Genomic DNA, 23,497 nt, shown 5'->3' on the forward strand with positions numbered 1-23,497 from the left:
TGTGTCTCACTAACTTTATACATTACTCATGGAAAAATGTGCAAGAAAATTAAAATACTACCTCAAATTTCCATATACTTTTGTTCTAAACTTCTAATACATGTTGGTTGAATAAAGTGTATCAGCTGTCGTAAATCTCTCAAGTCTTGTGTTCAACTCTAACGAACAAATAAATAAACAAAAACTTCTAATACAAATCAATGGACATTGAAATATATAGAAGAAAAAAAGTGAATGTACAAATCTATCAATTTCAATATGAACCGTTACACAATGCATATCCAAAGCTAATCAGAATACTTTTTAAAATAAAAGATTTTTCAATGCTACAAACTTACAGTACAAATTAGAAAAATTACGAAAACATGAGTGTGTGCATTTGAATTGACGTGATTCAGAGTTAACCAACAATAGTAAATACCATTAAGAACAAGAATGATATTACTTAACTCACATAAATGCTTCCTCTTCAATCATTTATTCATAAATGCATGAACTTATTGGAAGTTGAATAACAACTTCATCTTAGATCTAGACCACGTGCATTGACCTTACATTAGGTCCCGTGTACCCAAATGAACCAATAATTAAACTATTGAATCTCATAACCATATATCTATGCATTTATACTTCAATCAAATGTAGTTCACTTGGTTAAATAGGTTAAGTGAATTGTTATAAACTCTTTCACATAGGTTGAATTTTTATAAATATGAATTTGGTTGAAAATTTCATTTGAATGGGAGATAAAAAAATTATTTACGTCTTTTTTTTTTTATCGAGAATGAGTTCCCCAAATATATGTGAATATGATAAGAGTTTTGAATTATTCTTAGTTATACACATGTAAAAGATGAATAATAAGATAAAATTTAATTTATAAGGAAATTGAAATAAAATGAATTATCAGTTTTAATAATTAATAATTATCATCCATTAATATATTATATTTTTAAATCTCTACTATTTAGATAATGGTAATATTGTAGAAACTAATTGAAGAAAATGTTATAGGAAAACAGATCGAACGTGAGATAACATATTATGGGTGGTTCTATACCGATCTGATAGGGATAGCCTGATAAGGTTAACAAACATTCGTTAAGATAGATTCTAAATGACTCTGATACCATATTATAAAATAAATTTTAAATCTAACTCAATTTCATAAAATCAGCTCATAAGATGAGATTTCCACTCACTTATATACAATAAATTGTCTTAATCTCTAATAAATGTATTATCTTCAACAAATATAACATCGATGAGATTTAAACTCACTTATATACAATAAATTATTCTAATCTCTAATCCACAAATACGACATCGACTTAGTAAAAAGCATTATAAAGTATAGAAATGAGTATAAAGTTGAAATAGTTAATATTTAGATATAGATGATTATTATATGTGAGTTGAGGATTGTGTCTGGGTGCGGTCTGACAGATGGAGGGAGATGTGATAGGTATGGAAAGCAGTGTCGTTGATTAGTGGACATTAAGGATGAGGATGTGTCTCAAACATGTTATGGACGGTGGTAGTTGGTTACATGAGAAGGTAGTTTGCTACGCCCATTCCTCAACACGTGCATCATCTCCTATGAAACAAACATAAACCCTACGCCATTAATCACTCTCAACACATGCTTATATTTCAACCTTAATCCAAACTTTGATACTCAAAAACACTGAAATGAATCAGTATGGAAGCTTCAAGTTTGGGGAGGAATTTCTTATCTGCCAACTCTGCCATCAATCTTCACACCGCACCTTTCCTCCCATAATTTCTTCAATTTTTTCTTTTTTTAATCACACTCTTCAACACTCACATCAAGATGCTCATAAAGTTTTCCTTTTCAAAATCATCATTCTAGAATTTAAACTCACCATTCCAAAACACACACATAGTGAAAGGTTGTTTCGTTGTTTTCTATAGAACTATTTTAGAAACATGATAAAGCAAACCAAACATATTTTTAAATATTTAGTTTACTTTCTCCTTATCCCCAATTTTTTTTTATCGATATAAATAATTGCAGGTACTCCTATATAAGTTGCAGAAGATCGAAGAATGAATTATAATTTAATTAAGAGTCTAACTATTTTTTAGGAAGATGAGACCTAAAAAATTTGAAAAATTCTTCTTCTTCCTTTCTTCGGACATATTGTTCTTCCTTTCTTCGGACATATTGTTAGGGTCTTGATGTGATCTTTCTTGTCTTCACACTATTTACTCTTTCAGCTCTCAAGTCTTGGAAGGGTGTTCAACATTCAGGTGAATTTATTCATTTGAATGTATGTTATTTATATTATTTTAATGAATTTACCTTATTGAACCTGATTAGTGAGATGAATCACACTTATGATTGCATTACCTAATTTTTAATGGTAATTTAGTTTCAGTGACTTTGGTTTAGTTTGAATATTGATTAAATGTGTCGGTCGACTAGACTGTCCGTGGAGTCTCGGTCATCCGATCAGGAGACCGAGTCTTATCATCTCAGTCTTGTTCGTCCCATTCCATGACACTAACAAAAAAATCAAATAGTTCAAAGGTTTTTTTTACAATATTAAACCTTATTACAATGGTTTACTGTAGAATGAAAATATTGAAAAGGTTAAAAGATAAAAACAATATTTTTGTTGTAGAAAATGCAAAAATTGTGTATGTAATCATAATTGAAAGAGACAGGAAAGAAAATAAATGTGCAGAGTGAAAAAGACAATGAAGACAACATTACTAAACGATTTATTATAGAATAATTTTAACTAAAAGTTCAAAATACTCACGGTGATGCAGACAACTTCAAGAGTCGAATTCCATGAAGTCTCTTCGCCCTTATCCTCTCAATTCAACAGCCGTGAAGAAATAATCATAATCATAATAATATTAATGTATTAGACTAAAATTTTCTTTTGTGGGAACTTCAATTTCTTTTTTTTGTGGCCTGTCTTAGTATATTATATTAAATAAAAAATGGTAAAAAGAAAAAGAAAGAGAAATTGAAAGATAAGCCCGGGATTGCGGTGACAAATCCATTTTGCACACCTCATTGGAAGAAATACTGAACATCTACGCATGCCCTTATAATAGTATGTTGAAGTGATGTGATGGCTCTGTGTTGTGTGTTCTGTGTTTAAGACATAAGTTTTCTTATTTGTTTTCTTTGTTACTTTCGTTTTCATATTCAGATGGATTCATCCATCACCCTCTGTTGTGTTGGCTGTGTTGTGCTGCGTTGTGTGCGTGACTGTTGATTCTCTTCACCACAGTCCAAAGAAAAAGTAGCTTTCAACCCTGTACTGGAATGGTGTATATTTTACTCTCGTGTTAAATCTTGTACACAAAATAATTATACTTTAATTGACATTAAAAAATGTTCAATTTTTTTGACGGTTTGTACATGTGTACTTGTACTTCTCGTATTTCCACGTCCTAGAACTAGATCTCTTCAGCAGCCAAGAGACACAGAATTTACAGAACCGGTTTTTGCTCCTTATCTTAAGCTTGTGTAAAATTTTTATCTCACCCTCACACAACATTGCCACCTACCGTTTGCTGTAGTTTTTTAGTTTTTCAAATCTTGGGGTTGTTGAAAGTTTTAAACTTTTCTTGATTCAATTGCAAGTATGGTCTTGAATGCATACTTCTAAGAAAAGGGTACCTTTCAACTTTTTGAACGCTTCTTCTTCGTCGTGTATGTATCTATGTACTTGATGAACATGTGCTGCCTCGTGTCATTGGATGTGTGAATTTCTTAACTCATTTCACAGAGGTAATGCATTGTTCTGGCTTCTACTGCTGCTTCTCTCTGCATCCAAGACCTGGTGTCGGTTTAGACTTAGAATTCCTGATTCCGGATTGTTGAAGTAAGTATACTTATTATTACTAAGTGTTTGGTTAATGGAAGATTTATTATTCAGTATTCTCTTGAGTTTCTAGTATTTGGTCTTTCTTCCTTGAGTGAATTTTCCTGGAGAAATTATGGTTATTGTATATTAAAGAAAAATTTAATTTTATTACAGCTGTAATATATATGTGTATGTATGTGTATATATGTATGTATGTGTGATTTATTTATTGATAATTATTATGTTTTTTAATCTTTCGGAGTTTTTTCATGATTTAGTTGTCTTTTTCTGCTGTAAATCTGACAAGTTTCAAGGACATGTTTAGATGTGTGCCAGGTACATTGGTGTTCAATTGCCAAATGTTCAGAAAGTGGTGTTTCTGCTCTTGGCTTTCTAGAGTTTTCATTGAATTCTATCACACATTCCTAATTCTTGTTTAAATAGGTTTATTGTTCCGTAGATCTGAATCATACCAGTGAGGTGAAATTTTGAGTGAAATTGGCTGTTGGGATTTTGGCTTTAACCGATGAGGAGGCTAATTCAATGGTTTGTTACGGTATAGGTGTGAGCTGGAAACCCCTTCAATCCTGTGGCATTTGCATGTACCGAAATTGAGAAGCTTTATAGGATTTTGCTGAAGAAGTTTAGGATCTACACTAATTTGAATGGGGCATTCTGCAGCCGTATGGGACTATAGAGCAGCAACTGAAATTACTAAGGACTGGAATGGAATTGATCAAATTCTGCTTCGGACCCCAAGGGGTTCTTCAGCACGGGTGAGAACTTGTTCATTGCAAATTTTGCATCCGTTTTAACATTTTGGTGAAGTTATGATCTGAAAATTTACCATAACATCCAATGTCAATTCTGGGTGTGGATAAATTGGTTTGTAAAAAGATATTTCTAGTTTGAGTACATAATTTAATTACTATGAGTACTCGGATTAACTGTTTTGTCTTGAAATTAGGTAAGCTTACATGGGGCGCAGGTCACTTCATGGCGGAATGAGCATGGGGAAGAACTTCTGTTCACAAGCAGCAAGGTATGTCTGTCAATTTTGATTAAAAATCAATTTATACTTTTTCAAATTATATGAATTTGTTAGTTGTCGGCGCTGATAAGGAAAATATGTCAACATTTCTTAATCCTGGTTTCTGAAATGAGTTCATATTGGGATAATCTGCATTATATTGCAACTAGTATGTGAAGGTCACTGGCCCAAATAATTAATAAATTGAAGAAGAGTTTGGATGTTGATGAATCATAGTGTTCTATGCTGTTCATCAATCACATCAATGCAAGAGAAAAACAGGGAAGAAGGGTGCACCGGTTAATATTGCACTTCGTTATTTTTGTGGGGAGAGGTTGATTAATTTGACTCATTTTACTATTAGTTGGCAGATATGTAGTGCTTTTTGTCCTTTTGAATCACTGTAGTTGAATACTGGTTCAATGAAAACTCTGACTGGAAAATCAACTTGCTAACTGATGATGTTGATTTGCAATTGTTGTATATTAACAAGTGGCTACCTTTTTGGTACCTTGGTTCACAGATGATGATTTGTTAGAAACATAGAACTTTAATCAATTATACTTTTTAAAGAGGCAAGTAGTAATAACTAACTATTTTGTTTCACTTTCCGTTGATTGTAGGCAATTTTCAAGGCTCCAAAATCAATCCGAGGAGGGATTCCGATGTGCTTTCCACAGGTACGCTTACTCCTTTATACGTTCACTTTCTGTAAGTTGTAACATGCACACTTACATATCTTGAGTTGAATTTGTTTGACAGTTTGGAAACTGTGGATCGCTGGAGCAGCATGGTTTTGCAAGAAATAGAATGTGGGCAATTGATGAAAATCCTCCTCCTCTTCCTGGAAATGATTCCAGTGGGAAATCCTTCATTGACCTGGTGCTAAAATCATCTGAAGAAGATATGAAGTGCTGGCCACACAGGTATGAATAGCATGGTGTGACAGTAGAGCAGGGATATCCACTCTCCCTGCGTTTGATAGTTTGAAGCTGACATATATGCACTTGATATTACTTTCTCCTGTGTTTGGCAGTAAACTTCAAGCAGTAGTAATCTAACGACTGTTTAATAATTGTACCAGTTTTGAATTCCGTCTTCGGGTGTCTCTTGCGACAGATGGGGACCTGACTTTGATATCTAGAGTCAGGAATATAAATGGCAAGCCGTTTAGTTTCTCATTCGCATATCACACTTACTTATTGGTTTCTGACATTAGGTATGGATAATTATTTGTTGTACTTGGCCTTTCTGAGTGTGTGGGATGATGTCCAGCCATCATTTTTCTTTTACACAGTAAATTGAATACTGGAACACTTAATTTATTTAGCAGTAATGATGCTTCCTTGTTCAAGATTTATTGTAGACAAATATTTGTTTTTTGTTCTGAAACGTGTATTTTCTGCATATATTATATAACATTAAACAAATTGTTTGCTGAAGGCTTTAAACAATCAGGTCTTAGAGGACTGTTTCTCTTCTTTAGAAACTACTGAAAACTTACACTCTAATCATTTGAAACTAGCATGGATACTTTATATATTAGGTGGATTCTTCTCTGAATGCTGGAATTATATAAGTTTTATTCAGGTCAGTTATAGGGAAACATGAAACAAGTGATCAGTCGTAATGAAAGAACAAAGTTTTTACAGACTGTAGAATTAGTAAGCATTTGTAGCAAACTACAGTTTGCAGTGCTTGTTGCCTATATAGATGCTTTGTTTATATATTTTTATTTGAACTATCCCTCTTTTGATTGTTTTAGAACAGGGAATTTTATTTTAAGATTGGCAATCATTATTCACTTCACATTAACAATTTTGTATAGTGAGATAAGGATTGAAGGTCTGGAGACACTGGATTACCTAGACAACCTTTTCAAAAAGGAGCGATTTACAGAACAAGGAGATGCAATAACATTTGAATCTGAGGTAAATCCTTCTAGGTTATATTGATGTTAACAACATGTAGATATTTGTATTTCCATGCTGCAATTTAAGCTATTGCTTCATGTTGAGGTAATATAGCACTATATTCCTGGCCTATGCTGCAGTTTTGTCAAACACATACAATATCCACTAAAGTCTTTTGGTTTTGACACAATGAAGGCTAATGAAGAGGTTTTGAATATCCATATTTCCTTCATGGCAGGTGGATCGAGTTTATCTTAGCTCTCCAAACATAATTGCAGTGCTAGATCACGAGAAGAAGCGAACATTTGTTATAAGGAAGGAAGGTCTCCCTGATGTTGGTAAGCTCTATTACTAGTAATTTTTTTCCAGAAACAAATGACAAATATGGATACGGTTTCAAGTTGTTGCAGAAAATTTAATTGCTGTCCTTTTCATCTTAAATTTTATGGTGTTCAGCTGTGTGGAATCCATGGGAGAAGAAATCAAAGTCAATGGTGGATTTTGGTGATGAAGAGTACAAACAGATGCTTTGTGTTGACGGGTCGGTGATAGAGAAACCGGTGAGCTTGAAGCCGGGAGAGGAATGGACCGGGCGGCTGCAGCTATCGATTGTGCCATCAAGTTTTTGCAGTGATCGTCTGGGTCTTGACAGAAGTGGTCTTTGAGGAATTGTACAAAATGGGTCTGAGTTTATGCTGCTACATCCAGCAATGTAGCATCTAGTTGTAGAAATAGTGTTCTTTAGTTATGTTATTGTGATCTTAGGCTAGAAATAGTGCTTTAGAGAGGCCTATGTTTTTTTTGAGAATGGCTTTCAAGTGTTACCAGGTTATTAGTTAGTTGGTTCGTTCAGTTCTGCTATGGATGCTCCTTCTTTAAACATTAGATTTGTTGTGTAGGTTTATTCTCTCCATGATTTTATGATATGTTCCACGGCATGGATAATTTAGCTTTCGTGTTCCAATTTGCTTATATTGGATGGTAACGGCTATGATCGACCCCTAATCACAGATAAAACGAGTGATTACAGAACAATGTGATCATGCATCCTTTTTGTTTATGTTCCATTTTATAGTGATACATGCATAATTTAGTAAGTTTCACATAACTTTCAGAGATTAACTTTTGTATACTGTCACTGTTTTTCTTTCATAGTTAATTGGCTGAAAAAAACTATAAATGGGCTTTTAAAGCAATCTAGAAGTCAATATTTTTATTATAAACGATAGTTACAATTGAATGACATTGTCAAAAACTATGCTATTGACAATGATGTAATTGAATTGATGTTTTTATTGAATAAAGTGGGTCAAAAGTGGTGCGTCAAAAAACAATAGCACTTGTGCTTTGTACAAATGGGACCACGGGGTATGCATCAAAAGGTTGAAGTTGCTAAGATATGAGACATTCTGGCTGCTATTCAAACTATAAATCACTATTTACTTTTTTAGGCTACTTTTTCTTTCAATGGCCATAATACACAACACTGACAGTAGATTAATATTTAAATTTGGTTGATCAAATGTTATTTTTACACTAAGAGCTTCATATGTTCATCTACACTCATAATTTTTATTTTTATTTTTGTTTCTTTTAATAAGTTAAAATTATGTGTTCAATCATATTCTCGTTGTATCACTCTCTAACTATCCATAATTCTCATAACTTCAAACTTATTTTGTAGCTTATTTTTTTAAAATATGTAGTATGATAATATAATTTTTCATGAAGTCTAATATTAATTAAAAATAAACTCATATAAAAAAATACTTATTCAAAACACTTGCCATTATCGTAGAAATAATCCTAAATTTTTCTTGATTATAAACTTTCAGGTTAATTTTATCTGTTAAATTATATATTTTCAGAAAAATTAAAATATTTGGTCCATAAAACTTGATTGCTTCAAATACTATGTTTCAAACTTCAGTATTCAACTCTTCCAAAAACTTCAGTTATCGGCTTTAGCATACTTATTTAAAATAAATAAAGTGTTAACTTAATTAAACTGCAATCGATCCAAAACTAATCAGGATTTTGAAATTATTACCAATTATTTATTTTTTATATTTATATAATTAATCAGTTAACTCGCCCTATTAAAGACTTTATCTGTAATACAACCACTTATCACCAAAGCTGTCTTTATCAAACTTTATCGTACCCAAAAAGGAAATTTAGGAAACTAAGCTTTGAAATTAGTTAGCAATTAAATTGTCAATGATGATGCCATTGCTTTGTTCTCTTAGGATGCAACAACCACCATGTACACACACTCAACCAACCCACTAATTATTTTGATTCTAACTTCAATTATGAATTCTTCATTTGTTGAAGTGTTAGATCATTAGTTCCATTCTACATATCTATTTTTGGGGGATTTGTGGAAATCCAGGAACGTGGTCCCGAAATAAATCATAAATTTGTTACCTAAAGTGAAAGATAAGTGGGCAGAAATGAGAAAAAAATTCTACAACACATTTCCGTTTTATTCAGCACCGTAGCTAAAAACAAAAACGTTTCACGTAAAATACAAGAGAATTCTCATCCATAACAAAAAAAAGCACAAATGCTGAAGAACGGACCTACAAATCTGGAAAACCATGACCACGGGCCACAATGGAAGCATAAACCAACAAAAAGAGAGAACATTACTTCTGCTATAAAAACTATACACCTCGTCGATACTCTAATTGCTTTGTGTTCTCCAGCAAAATCTGCCAACCAACAAATAAATTAGGATTTAAGCTGTGAAATTAATGTAAAACATGTTTCCTCTCCGTATAATCACAAAAGTGGCAACAGGTTCTTACTTCCCGAATGTAGTTTGCTATTGCTTTGCAGCCTTCAATTGCCAGTTGCATAACAGTTTCCAAAATGTCAATTGGTAGTTTAGAATCCATCTATAGACAGTAAGAACAGAAATTAGTGCAAATAAAATTAAAATAGGAGCCTTTTTCCATTCTAAACTACGGGATATGGCAGGAAGTGAACGAAAGAAATAAGCTGGATTACAAAATACAAAAGAAAAGCATTTGAAGGTTCTCAATCTCAATCTCAACCAGCATTTGAAGGTTCTCAATAGGAGCCTTTTCATGTTCGAAACAAATACAACTTCACAATATCGATCTAAGAGGAATGCTAGCAATAAACTGACTGAAACACTGTCACTGGATGAAATCCATGCGAGTGACTCTCCCCTCTGTTTTGTAGATTATACATGAATTTCATCCTCTAATAATGTGACGGAAAGAATATATCAAGTATATTGTTAGTATTTTTCTTCAGTCTAAATTTAAAGAACTAACAAAAGATCTGCAACTAAGAAAATAAAAGACGTTAAACTGGAATTCCCAAATCAAGTGCTAACAATATGGTACAACGAGGGAAAGTAAAGTTACACATGATCAAACATTAACTCGGACTAAAAAGAAGATTTGTCTAACAACCATCTAAGGGTACAGCAACAAATCACTCTATCAAGAATTCATAGAAAGTAAAATGAAGATTTGAATTTGACTTTTCTGAAGTGATGGATGCATTATAGAACGAAGTCATATGTGTTGATTAAAAAACAAATAGATTCATTCATGTGTACACCAAACTATCAAGTTGTTAAATCTGAGGTGAGCTTAGATAAGCTTCCTTTGGGGGTTTCCAAACATGCACCTACTCCCTCGACTAACCAAGGGTTAAAACTCCACTATTCCCCCTAAAGTACATTCATTACTTCAAATGAGACACATCCAAAATCTTGCAAGTCTAATAATGAGACCAATTTTGGAAGGAAGGAGAGGGATTACAGCTTCAAAACTACCAGGCCCTTTACTATAAAGAAGATGCTCGAGGGCTCAAGGGATCCACGAAAAAGGTTAATACCAGTAGCATGGAGGGTAGAAACTTTCACAATATACAAGCAATACACACCATAACTTAGGCCCTACAGTCCGGGAGGAAGCATACAAGTTTTCCTTTCTCTTGAACTAATTTACTTGGTTGACTACAAAATAAATACAGAGAAAATAATAAGATATGAGAATTAACCTGAAGAAGTGTCACTTTATCCAGTTTTGGCAGAATTCCTAGAGTTACATCAGGACCTCCAGCAGAGTCTTCTACATAGTTCAAATCTGTACAGATTCAGAAACTTCTAATAATTAGGACAGCCCGTGTGTCAGAAGTTGACGGAAACAAAAGCAGACACACCACCCTTGTGTTTTGCCAGTTCAAAATTCAAGTAAAAACACACATATACCAAGCAGACTCGTGCTGTTAAGGTATCCAGCACTGCAGGAAGTTACAAGATCACGCATAGGGATCCCAGCATCGGCAAGGGCCAAAGTTGCAGCATTTATACAAGCAGATCTAGTTCCTATAAAAGACATGTTAACATCACCCAAAATTAATAGACATTAAATGAGTATAGGAGAGAAAATGAAATGGCAATGAGAGAAGAGAATCACAAGATCCCATTATCAGGTCTTAGTTACCTCCATCTGCTTGGAGAACTTGGACATATATATCTATCTGCAAATTTAATAACTAAATCTTTAAGGGGGGGAAAAAGCAATACACATTTATACAAAATAAGTTATGAATGTGTAATAAAACCTGGGATCGAGGCAATAGATGGGTCAATATAGCTGCTTCCATGGTTTGCCGAATAACCAGAGAAATTTCAGTTGATCTCCTGTAGCATGAGAACACTTCAATATACGCTAAAGAAGTAGTTCAAAACAAAAAGTCATCCTATTATCCTTCTCTAAGAGAACCTTACAATGAGAACCATATTAAACCAATAAAGGAGAAGCAAAACAAGATGGTTAAGCCCTCGAAACTACTCAGTGAGTTTTGGCCAGAGATTGCTCACAAAAGTTAAAACTTGGAGAAAAAATTAAAAATGAGGAAGGGCAATGGTGCTTGGGATTTTGCTTTTCACTGTTCTATAATACATAACCCATTGCTGAGCATGCAGTCATCGATCTCAAAGGCATGGAGCAGCCGGCCCCAAAAACACTAAAGTAGGTTAGCGGATAGCAAGATAGCTGTCACACTGAAAATTATGTACACAAGATAAAAAAATTCTACTGTATTACAAGCACAAATTTGGTTGGAGGTGTTGGTGGGTTTGTCACGGCCTGCAGCAGGGGCAAGATGGAAAGGACATATGTGCTTGTATGCAAGGGAGTCAAAAGGAATGTTAAGGACATGATGGAGGATTCTGTTTTGATGTGTCTTATAACAGACCAATAGAGGCAGGGTGTATTTGATGGTTTTGTAGCTGCAGTTTGCAGTGCTTATAGCATTCCAATACGAGCACGGTGCTAGCTGGAATAGGATGTCTAGCTTATGCAGCAAACATTATCTATCTATTGCGTCTGGGGTGTTTGTTCATCTCTTTATTCTTGGAGATTCTTAATGTGATTTGGTTTATGTAAAAGGGTTGGGATACCCCTTTTATATCCCTCTTAATTTAATTTCATTCTTTGCTGATCAAAAAAAAAAAAAAACAAGCACAAATGCAAAATAAAATAAAATAAAGATATTCCTAATTAATAATCAAAATTCATAGTCTATATAAGTCTAAACATGCATCACCACTTTTGCAGTTAAATTCCTACTTCTGTAAAAAGATGAAAAAGTCCATTTTACAATTACAAGGTACTCTTAAGATAGATTCTGTTAATGCAACATTCACAATCATCCTAGTATTCTATGCTCCAACAATACCATTTTAACAAGTATGAAACTATGAATATATAAAAAATAAAGTAAAAGGCCAAAGGGAATAGGAAGTTAAACAAAAACAAGTAAATGAGCAAAACCTGTCACCCTTTGATTTCCTCATGCGATCTCCAGTGCTAAAATTAGCCATGCTGTACTCACATCGAACCTACAGACATACATAGCACATAAGCAGCAATTAAGTTTTCGTTACAATGCATATAAATACACTAAAAATACACACAACATATTATAACTTGAAAAAAAAACCTACCAGAGCATGGTTGCTTATTTGGCTCCTATTTTGCACCTGAAATGCAGAGGTTACTAAAGAAAAACAGCAAATCATCTAAAGCTCAAATACAACATCAAAGCATTTTTATACATTTAAACTAACAAACACCCAAAAAAGATAGTTACCAATCCTCAAATTACATAGACAAATTTTCGTAAGCAAGGTAAATAATTAAACAGTACCTCTCTAGGGCCATAAACAGCAGCAATAACTTTGGTATTACCCATCTCAAATATGGCAGAACTGGTTTCAAAATGAAAAAAACTTTATTGTCAAATGCTTCAAATGAAATCACGACTTAATTTTCTGAAAAGCTAAAATTCATTTACCCATCTGCTTTGGATACAGCACCAATTTCTGCACGAATTTGTCGCATCTAGGATATACCATAAAGAGGGGAGAAAAAGGTAAGGGCAAAGATCAGGAGTGAAAGAAATACAAAATCATATATTTAGATCCTCTACAGTTAAAGGAATAGCAGTTTAGAGGATAAAGTGCAGTAGCAGTCATTGAGATTTTAATAACTTCATAGTCTGTGATACATGTACATATATTTTATCACAACCTTAACTGCTAATTTTTTAATAAACAGTAATAACTTCACCTTATCGTCTAAAGTGCATCCCCTCGTTTTGAATAGTTGAATCCCAAATACAAAACGCAGCTGTCAAATAGGACTGAATTCCATAGGCCAGACATTAAAACACTGCAGTTGGCCCCTTTTTCAACTAGCTCACTTCCTAGTAGGGCCAATGCCCTAACTCATAACTCACTAAAAAGGTTAGTTAGACATCCTTAGGGTTATAAATCCTCCATTTTCTTAATTTTATCACTTGGCAAAGTACAAATTTTCTAGCTTTTAATTGATAGTTCCCAAGGTTTTAATGTTTATCAGAACTCAAGTTCTAGTCTGCTTATTTTGAGTCAAACCACGTTGATTACTATTTCTAATCTCTTTGTATGTTTTTTTCTAGTTCAAAATGTGCCCTTGCAAATTTCCATTACCCATGGCTCAACTACATATAACCCATATCTAGCACTATCTACAGATCTATATATTCTAATTAACATAAAGCTTCAGTAATTCATGACTGTATACGAATTCATGCAGGATATTATTATTTATCAATTCTCAGTATTTCATATGCTTCGCGAGTATTTTTGACAGATCTACTTTTTTAAGAAAAAATGAGAAAAAAATAGCCCATTAAAAAAATAATAGCAGTACCTCCATGGGTCGGCGACCATCCAGGCGAAGTCCTTCTGGGCTGACGTATTCCATCCTCAGGGTCAGTCTATGGCAGTGAAAAATAGGAGACAAAGATGAGAAATAAGCAGCTGGAGTTGTGTTGTGTTCCTTTATGTTCTTGGCATTGAAGAAAAAAAGTTATATCTTCTACTCAAAAAGTTATTGAAACAAAATGGTGAGATTTTTGCAGAATCTGAGCCATTTAAAACTTTGTGTCGGTTCTAGTAGTTAGCATGTTCAGTCAGACAAGTGAGAGAGAAATTTGTGTAAATAACACTGCTCAATTGGAAGCAGACAGAATCAACTCCAGTTGCTTTGAAAAGATTAGGGTGAAAATAAGGTTACAAAAAAACAAGCAATCTGAACTTTGAACGAATATCATATAAACAAACAACAAGTATTTGCCCTCTAGGTGGGTCATTAGGTAAATAATATAGCATAGTCAATACAAGAAATTAGCAATCCAATATTCGAAGAAAACAAACTTTGAACGAATATCATATAAACAAACAACAAGTATTTGCCCTCTAGGTGGGGTCATTAGGTAAATAATATAGCATAATCAATACTAGAAATTAGCAATCCAATATTCGAAGAAAATAAACTTTACTCGAGTCACTACCCTTTTAAACATTTAAGTTTGCTCTTAATCTTAATGAGAGCAAAGAAAAAGAGGAAAGTACACCACGGACAGAAAGATATTGTAAAGGGGTCCAGGAAGCAAATTCATAACTGCGGACTATTATTATTTTTATTTTATTTTAGCACTCCCCGAATTTCAGCACATTTCTAAAGGAGAATGAGCAAGCTTTTAGTTTAAGAGTTACAGATGAAAGATTTGAGTCAATTATATATGAGAAGGACAGTGTTGCCACTCTAATTAACTAATAACATATAGTAATGATTTTGGTAACTCTCCAATTGTGCTGAAAATGATTTTTATCTTGAGTGGTATAGAAGTTCAAGATGCAGGCATTTTATGAGAGTTTTTGTGAGATTGTGATGAAAACAAAAGGGGATCTAGGGTTTCTCAAAAGAGCCACCGAAGAGCACCGACCTAGGAGGGAACCCTAAAAGAAATTCTGATCAAACAAGGAAGGGAAAGACATGTGCGAGAAGAGAAAAGCAAAGAGGAAGAGAACAAGGTATGTATTTTTCATTTGTAATCCGAATACAAGATCGTATTGCTTATATAGTCAATCCACCCCAAAGAAAAATAGAAAATAAGCTAAAACAAGTTAACATGTAACAATACCCCTCTAATTTATCTGCTATTTGCATGTCCAAAAATTTATGGGTGCTGCCCCTAGTAAGAATGTGTAAAGGTTTTTTCAGGTAATATCCCGTGATCCTCATTGCTCTAAAACCCGCCAAACCTGTCAATGCATTCAGAGAAATATGTGGCTAAGCCCTCACACACCCATCACTACCCTCCTCCTTGTTCTCCACCTAAACCACATGAATCTGTAATTTTTAATGTACCAAACTGTTTTCTATTGAATAAGGTTCATTCCAAAGATAACAAAGTCCTTTAGCTCTCTTTTCTGACTGGTGTTAGATTTCTTTGTTGTTTGGGTTTTGGAGGTGTAGCGGCTCGTATATTAGCCAATAGAGGCAACAGTCAGACTCAAAACTCCTCACTGAAACTTGGTGGAAGCATTAACCAAATTAGTAGCCTCGTACATCTGAGATAGAGTAAAAGCACATAGCACAAATGTGGGTTGAATTGAAACATTCTCACCGTCATTTGGATATCTTTCTTCAACCCTCCAAGAAAGCAGCTTAAAACATAAGCCTCTGTTAAATTCAATCTTGTAATGATTGAATCAAATTCTTCATGATACCCGTCCATTAATCTTTTATGCCTTAATCACTAATTCAGCATTGGAACATCACATACATCTCCAAACCGGTCACTTAGTCTTTTCTTGTATTCAGACCAAGAAAGCATAGAAGAATTAGAACAAGATTTTGCAAGAGGTGTATGCCATTGCAAAGCCTTGCCTTCTAGATGTACAATAGCCAGTTCCACCTAGAATTCATCTAAGGTGTGTTGAAAAAGTGAGATTACCATCACCAATCTTATGGGTGACCAAATCTTGCAACCTTTCTTTCAAAGAAAGAGTCTAGGTTTGTTGCAAAGAAGAAGCCAATTCCATAAAACGAGATTCCATATGTAGTGAAATTCATTCTTCCATCTCCTTAACCGCTTGAGGAGAACGTGTATATGTAGAACAGATACTGATACGACACAGACACGGAAATACGTATAATCTCTAAAATGTAGGACACGGGAACACAGATTTATATATCACATAATTATGAATTATATAAATTGACAATAAAGATTTATGTGCACAAGTATGTTCCAGATTATTTTTTGGAGCAGAAAGATGTTCTTCATGACTAATTCAAAATGATTTGTTTCTTATTTTTATAATTATAATAAAAAGTTATACAATAAGTTTGAGTTTTTAGAAAATCAATGTATTTTTCCTTTTTAAGATTGTGTTAGAACAGTACTAGAATTGTCAGAAATCCAACAAATCTTTTTGAATTGAACACTTCACATATACGTGTCCTATAAGTGTCATATGAGTGTGGGTGTCCGATACGAGTATCTGACATTAACCATTGGAAAGACAATCCTGATACCAATTGATAAAAACAAAAGGTGATTGATGGTTTCTCCTAAGAGCCACCGAAGAGCCCGACCCAGGAGGGAACCCTAAAGGCAATTCCGATCGAAAAAGGAAGGGAAAGACGCGCTCGAGAAGAGAACAATTCGTAACTATCCGAATACAAAATGTTTATTGCTTATATAGGTAACGATTGTCTGCTCAAAAGTCAATCCACTCAAAAGAATAACAGAAGACAACCTAAAACAACTTATAACAGATTTATACAAAGGGCAAAGAAGGGCTAATAAGTTTGATTGATAGACAGATACAGTGTAGGAGTATTTGGTTATGAAGAAGTTCAATGTTTGAAGCTTATACAAAGTTGTGGTAAGCTCCATTTTTCTTGGTTGTAAATGTTGAATTGATCAAATTAGAAAAGCATAACAAAGTTTACGAGTTTAACAGAAAGAGGATTTGATGGTGAGTGGTGACACTGCAAGGCACTATTCATGAGAAAGCAAACATTGAAAGGGTTTGAACTTTGATGACCAGGAGAGAAAGAGAAGGAAAGGTACCTGACTGACGGCGATATGTGACGGTGGCTGTGACTCTGTGTGCGGCGCCGGCGAGAACGGAAGTTGGTCTGCGCACTGCAAACGAGTGTAGTCAGGCAGGGTTCCGCTGTTCTGTGTTTAAATTTGATTTTTCTATAAAAAAAATATTAGCGGCTGAACTGAACCCGGTTTGAACCGTTTCAGCTTAGAGGGAAAGGATTCTTTTAGTATTAGTAAAATAAACAAGGAAATAAACGACCAAAGGAAAAAGGATTTGTTTGCGATGTTCAGAGTTTTTAGTTTAAAATGTGAACTTTAAAATAAAATGTGTTTATTAATGAAGTTAAAATTATTTAAATCAAATTTCAACATATTTATATATTTTTAAAATAAAAAATTGACATTCGTACTTAACATAAAAATAAAAACTTAATTTTTTATTTTGGAAAAATATTTAAATTAATTTAAATTTTTGTTTTTATATTTTGTCGAAATTTCATTTTGATGTCTATATTTTTAAAAATTTTAATTCCTATATCTTACAATTAATTATTTTTAAAAAAATGAATTCCTTGATTTTTAATTATTTGTTAATTTTTATTTTAAAACATTTTATTAATATCTGAAATAATATTTTTTATGTTTATTAAATTATTTCTTTCTTATTTTATAGTAAATTATTAATTTTTTATATAAGTATGCCTTTTGTTTTTAAAAATAGATGTGGCAAAAAGAAATACTAATTTAACCAAATCTAGGACTAAAAATATGTAAAAAAAAAAAAGTTAAGAAACAATAAAATTACTAATTTTACAAAATATAAGAATCAAAATTACAAATTTTAAAAAAATTTTAAAATTATAATTATAATAAAGTTTTTTTTTTCATATTTTTCGTGAAAGATATGCATATGCTTATAAGTTGACTAATCTATGTATCGTTTTTGTTAACATATGAGTTTTTTTAATAATATTTTTTTCATGTAATGATAGATGAATATTGTTGCTTAAGGTGTTAACATGAGATGACAAGTTAATAAAAATGTCTAACATAGAAGTTTTAAAAAAATAAAATTAAAACTAAATAAGTGTTTTTTCACTGTAACAATTTAAGTAATCTTCAAGTTATTAGACTACATCTAATAACTATCTGATGTTTAGTATATTTTGATTGATTTAATTTAATGTAGTTGTTATATTTATTCCAAGAACACTTTATATGCTTTTTTTTCTCTTGACTTTTGAAGACTATTAAAAAAACATAATAAACTTACTCAACTTCAACTTTAAAAAAAAAAACTTATTAAATCTAAACTAATTCATTCGAAATAAACAACTAGTCACTAAATACGTTAATCAATATACTCAATTAAAATCATCTAACATAAACTATCAACATCAAATAAAAAATAATAATTGATAATAACCATGTAATTTGACAAGACTTAAAGTTTTAACAAAAAAGTTTTTTTTTAATAGAGATTTTTTGTTTCTTTTAATGTTTCCTTATTTTCTAAATGTAGTTCTATACAATTTTATTATTATTATTATTCTGATTTAAGGATTAAAAGTTATATTTTCCTTTACAAATTTAGGGACTAAATGAATAATTAATTAAAAAAATAAAGATTATTGACTGTAAGAGTTAATTGCTCTGATACAATCAATAACCAACATATTTAATATTATAAATTTTCTGACAAGTTTGGTTTTAGGTTAAATGTTTGGTGGAATAAATTATAAACTATGATAAGGACAGTTTTTTTTTTCCTTAAATACATTACGGTTGAGAAAAACATCGAAGTGAGAAAAAAAAACACTAAAAATATTTATTATTATGAGAGTTTGTTTATATTTTTAAAGCTAATAATTATAATATATTAAATTATACATGTAAAAAATATTTTTATTTTATTTTTGTATCCCTATATAATTTAAAACGAATATAAAATAATTATGTTAAATATGTTTCAAGTCTCTACAAATATTTTATCATCTTATTTAATCTTTATGAATCTTATTTGTTACTTTTAACAATTTCCCATTTCGTTAGTGTTTTTTAGTCCTTATTATCAACTACAGTTAATTAAGTACCAAAAATATATAAATACAAGTTAAAATAATTAGATTACTTTTAAGAGAAAATCTCAATTAAATAACGTATTTAATATTTTTTACAAATAAGATGCTCACATGTAATATGTTTAATATATTATGAACAATAAATGTATATTATTTTCAAATTATTAATTTGTTTGTATTTATAAAATGTATTTAAATAAAATTATTATATAGTGTTTATTTTGACAATTACATATTATACACAAAGAAGGATTAATAGCAAAATATATTAATATATTTGGAAAAAAACAATTTTAAATTAGTTTTATACTGTGGAAACACTCATAGGAAAATAATGATTGTTTTATATAATTTTAAAATATTATAAACATGTTGGTAAATCACAATTATTTTGAATAAAAATACAATACTAAAAGTAAAATATTGAATAAAAATATAACTAGCTTATCTTATTTTGATTAAATAAAAGTATATTACTTAATAAATTATATAAACTTAGAAATATAATTATCTTAATTAAAAATATTATTTAATTACACTAAGCAACAGGTCATACTTTTAGTAAAATTAATATGGAAGAATTAGAAAATATGAAGGAGTTAAAATGAAAAAAAAAATACAAGAATTAAAGAAGTATATATAGTAGAGAGGAGTGAAGATATGAAGTAATTATTTTAGTTACTGTGAATGAATCTAGTTAGGAGTGTGGTGTATGTATGGGTGGTTGTGAATGAATCCACGTGGATGGGTGCAGATAGGGTTGGAAGATTAAGATTGTTGGAACAAATGTACGAGAATACAATTGTTTGTAGTGTTATGTTAGTATTTGGGTGCAGAAGGTGAGTTGGAACATAAGAAGGAAAGTAAAAGGTGGAGAAAATGAGTGTTTTGTGGTGTGCGTTGTGACACTGCACTTCTGTGTTGCCCATGTCACTCACTCACTCACTCTCTTCTTCCCTACCAAACACAAAGCGGCGCGTGTATCTCTCTGTACTGCTCATTTCCAGCCTCTTATTACTCCACAACCACAACCTTACCTTTTCCTCACACTTACTTCCGCTTCTCTCTCAAATACCATTTTGAGATTTTCATCTTCTCTCTCCCAACATGCACTACATTTAGATCCAACACCATTCATCTTCAATTCCCTAACCTTCCTGCATTTTCATCATCTTCAATTTCTCATCATCTCATTCATCACAACACCAAAACTCACAAACATGTCCATCACCTTCCATCTTTCCACCCCTTTAACTCCTGCATTCATTTACATTCTCAAACACCATTCAACTTCCATCACATCGCCCAATTGATTCATTGCCTTCCACAATTCCCATTCATCTCATTCCCACCATTATGGAACAATCCGCACCCCAACCCCAACCCCAGCTACCCAAACCCCCCGGTTATGGAGACCCCAACTCCCAACCCAAACCGATGCTACAGAAACCCCCCGCCTACCGAGACTTCGACTCCCAACCGCCGCCTGGGCCGCCGCGAAAGCCCGTCCTCCCACCCTCCTTCCGCCCCAAACCAAAGCGCAGGGGCTGTTGCGGCGTATGCTGCTGCACCTTCTGTATCATCTTCATCATCCTCTTCCTCCTCTTCGTCATCGCTGCCGCCATCTTCTACCTCTTGTACGACCCCGCCCTGCCCGTGTTCCACCTCGGCTCCTTCCGCGTGCCCAAGCTTAACGTCTCCAACAGCAACGACGGGGCCTACCTCGACGCTGACACGGCGGCGCGGGTGGAGGTGAAGAACCGGAGCGGCAAGATGTCGTGGCATTTCGGGAAGAGCAAGGTGTCGGTGTCGGCGTATGGCGGGAACCTGATTCTGGGGTCGACGAAGGTGGCGGGCTTCGTGGTGAAGCAGAAGGGTTTGGCGCAGGTGAAGGCGGAGATGGAAGTGAGGAAGCTTGCATTGGAAGATAGGCAGAGTAGAAGGCTTAAAGGCGCGGTGGAGAGCAAAATGTTGGTCCCCACTTTGGAGGTTCAAACCAAAACCAGTGTGGGCTTGCAGGGTTGGAAGTCACCCTCCATCGCCGTCACTATCGTATGCGGAGGTGTCCCCATGAGGACACTTGAAAACGGAGACCCTCCCATTTGCTCCATCACTCTCCTCAGATGGTAACCTACACTACTCACTGCTATTAATGCTTTCTATAACCCACCCATGTTCATACTTGTTTCTTAATTGTTTTTAAGTGCTAGCATAGCGTCATGGTGCGCCACATTTATATCAGATAACTATGTTTTCCAGTTATCAGGAATTTGATCACTGTATATACTATGAAAAGTCATCTATTCAATATGTTAGTTTCTCAAATGGGTATCTCTGTTTTAAACATCAGATAAGACGTCATAAGTGTTATGTTCATAGATCAGAACTTTTCAATGTACTTGTTACGTGTGTTAATTGTTAGTGTTGATGCTAGTACAATTACATGACATATGTATACGTAACTTTTATTTATAATGGAAAAACAAGAACATCATGTGTGGGGGAATTGAAGATCTGCCTTTCTTTTTTGTTATGTTCAAAACTTTCTCAAACCGGTCTACTGCCATGTGATGAATCTGATAAGCTATTCACAAATTTATGTGTTTTTGTATTTAATATAGTGAATCATTCACCAAAATGTAAAATTAATAAGGGTAGGGTGGAGTGTAGATTGTTTAAAAAAGTAAAGTTGTTTTTCATGAATCTGCTGCATAATTAATGTGCAATAAGAAAATGTAAATCCAAATTAATGGTCAACTGTCATTTTTCTTGCATTAGGTGTATGTGGTGAATAGGGTAGGGACCTTCAACGTGGCTTTTTGGATCTTGGTGGAATGCATGTTATGGTGGTCTTGAATGGCTTAATACTTGTGTGTTTGCAATTTGATTATTCTAATTGATGTTGTTGCTTGGCTTTGAATTGACCACAGGATCAAAATACGATGAGTTGGAGATGTGTTCTATACATATGGCGGAATGATGTCCACTGCGCGCCATTTAGAGGTGAAGATTTTGTGCGCTTGTATCTAAATTATTTTTTATATTCTTTTTTTCACTTTACAAAAGTAAAGGAAGAATAAAATGTAAAAAAGAAATGTAATATTCTTTGCTTAGAAAAAAGAAAAGGGTCTCTTCTACAGCAGTTTAACTTGCTGCTGGTTCTCCCGATTGCGAAGTGGAATGCACATAAGTCTAGCTTGTATTGATCAAAACATTTTTACTGGTTTTTTTGTGTGGTTGGTGATATAGGAATCATAAGTACTTGAGAAAATGTTCACTGCTTCTTTTGTGAATAAGAAGAAAACCACAGTGTGATGGAGCAGCTTGGATCAGTAGAGTAACTCAGTTTTTCCTTGTAAATTAACTAGGGAGTAAGTAGAAATGGTAGCTTTCATCAGATGGCAAATTAAATATAAGTTATGGTAGCTTTTTAAGGTGTAACGTATCATTCTCATTGGTAAACTATGGTAGAAAGAGAATTTAAAGACCAAAGCAATAATTTTGGTGAAAGAAATGGTCATCAGTTAGGAAGAGAGGGATGTTAGGTCTGCTACCTTGTGCCTAATTATTTTGGTGTAAAGTAATAATGCATTTTGGGTATAATTTCCCCATCATGGAAAGTTTTGCATTCTACATGCATGCTATTAGCTTACATGGAAACTTTTTCCTTTATCAAAAAACTAGGTATTAAGCCAGATGCTGCATCCAGCTTAACTGCAGAAATAAAATGTTTTTCAAGTTTTCAATAATTTTCTTTTCAAATTAAGTTCATTGCAACTTGCATGTGTTGCTCTCACTTCCTTAACTTTTCCCATAGAAAATTAAGCAAAGTATTTGAGCTATAGCCTTTTGGATAGAAAAGGAGTGGAGAAACAAGAATTTGTTGGGATAGTGATCTGAAACTTGAAGCACATTTAAAGAAATTTGGGGTGTTGTTTGAGCACAACACCCTATCAAACTCCCAAATGGGAAAAAGAAGAAGCAATAATAATGTGATTGAATTGAAGCAAAAGCAAAATAGGGCTTAGGGCAATTAGATAAATGAATAAAATGATTGTTTAGCTAATTTGCATTTCTCTTGCATGACACTCATTACTTCTACTTTAGGTAAAGAATTGACTCAACTTCGTATAATAAGTGTTTTTATTTATTTGGATTTTAAATAGTTCCGTTAATTTT

At 33.1% G+C, this 23,497-nt stretch overlaps 3 protein-coding genes across 8 annotated transcripts; 2 read left to right on the top strand and 1 right to left on the bottom strand.

Moving 5' to 3' along the window:
- Positions 1-1,631: 1,631 nt before the first annotated feature.
- LOC137831872 (putative glucose-6-phosphate 1-epimerase) lies at positions 1,632-7,743 on the top strand. Of its 6 annotated transcripts, none has more exons than XM_068639751.1 (10): positions 1,632-2,274; positions 3,774-3,869; positions 4,414-4,627; positions 4,819-4,893; positions 5,505-5,561; positions 5,644-5,807; positions 5,966-6,100; positions 6,710-6,812; positions 7,033-7,132; positions 7,251-7,743. In XM_068639751.1, the coding sequence occupies exons 3-10, from the start codon at positions 4,517-4,519 to the stop codon at positions 7,457-7,459; spliced, it is 954 nt and encodes a 317-aa protein (XP_068495852.1). In that variant the 5' UTR covers positions 1,632-2,274; positions 3,774-3,869; positions 4,414-4,516; the 3' UTR covers positions 7,460-7,743. The 6 variants fall into 6 exon arrangements, with proteins under 6 accessions (XP_068495852.1, XP_068495850.1, XP_068495848.1 ...); XM_068639749.1 differs by lacking the exon at positions 1,632-2,274 and adding an exon at positions 3,074-3,092; XM_068639747.1 differs by lacking the exon at positions 1,632-2,274 and adding an exon at positions 3,119-3,660.
- A 1,519-nt stretch (positions 7,744-9,262) lies between these two features.
- On the bottom strand, positions 9,263-17,444 carry LOC137831875 (exosome complex component RRP41 homolog). Its single transcript, XM_068639756.1, has 12 exons — positions 17,259-17,444; positions 14,042-14,108; positions 13,143-13,189; positions 12,996-13,056; positions 12,793-12,828; positions 12,620-12,687; positions 11,406-11,484; positions 11,285-11,321; positions 11,050-11,166; positions 10,839-10,924; positions 9,608-9,697; positions 9,263-9,511 (listed from the first exon to the last, which is right to left on the bottom strand). The coding sequence occupies exons 2-12, from the start codon at positions 14,093-14,095 to the stop codon at positions 9,464-9,466; spliced, it is 723 nt and encodes a 240-aa protein (XP_068495857.1). The 5' UTR covers positions 14,096-14,108; positions 17,259-17,444; the 3' UTR covers positions 9,263-9,463.
- A 2,682-nt stretch (positions 17,445-20,126) lies between these two features.
- On the top strand, positions 20,127-22,659 carry LOC137831876 (NDR1/HIN1-like protein 13). Its single transcript, XM_068639757.1, has 2 exons — positions 20,127-21,444; positions 22,249-22,659. Exons 1-2 carry the CDS (start codon positions 20,675-20,677, stop codon positions 22,262-22,264), a joined length of 786 nt encoding a protein of 261 aa, XP_068495858.1. The 5' UTR covers positions 20,127-20,674; the 3' UTR covers positions 22,265-22,659.
- The last annotated feature ends 838 nt before the right edge of the window (positions 22,660-23,497 follow it).

The sequence above is a fragment of the Phaseolus vulgaris genome, chromosome 6, assembly GCF_000499845.2.
Source record: "Phaseolus vulgaris cultivar G19833 chromosome 6, P. vulgaris v2.0, whole genome shotgun sequence".
Taxonomy (NCBI): domain Eukaryota; kingdom Viridiplantae; phylum Streptophyta; class Magnoliopsida; order Fabales; family Fabaceae; genus Phaseolus; species Phaseolus vulgaris.

What these genes read in the sequence shown, in the direction of transcription:
- LOC137831876 (XM_068639757.1), top strand. Translation starts at nt 20,675, where the DNA reads ATGGAACAATCCGCACCCCAACCCCAACCCCAGCTACCCAAACCCCCC.
- LOC137831872 (XM_068639751.1), top strand. Translation starts at nt 4,517, where the DNA reads ATGGGGCATTCTGCAGCCGTATGGGACTATAGAGCAGCAACTGAAATT. An exon ending in TTCCGATGTGCTTTCCACAG is followed by an intron (nt 5,562 to 5,643) that starts GTACGCTTACTC and finishes TTTGTTTGACAG; the next exon opens with TTTGGAAACTGTGGATCGCT. An exon ending in CAATAACATTTGAATCTGAG is followed by an intron (nt 6,813 to 7,032) that starts GTAAATCCTTCT and finishes CCTTCATGGCAG; the next exon opens with GTGGATCGAGTTTATCTTAG.
- LOC137831875 (XM_068639756.1), bottom strand. Translation starts at nt 14,095, where the DNA reads ATGGAATACGTCAGCCCAGAAGGACTTCGCCTGGATGGTCGCCGACCC. An exon ending in ATGGTCGCCGACCCATGGAG is followed by an intron (nt 13,190 to 14,041) that starts GTACTGCTATTA and finishes GGTATATCCTAG; the next exon opens with ATGCGACAAATTCGTGCAGA. An exon ending in AAATAAGCAACCATGCTCTG is followed by an intron (nt 12,688 to 12,792) that starts GTAGGTTTTTTT and finishes GTATGTCTGTAG; the next exon opens with GTTCGATGTGAGTACAGCAT.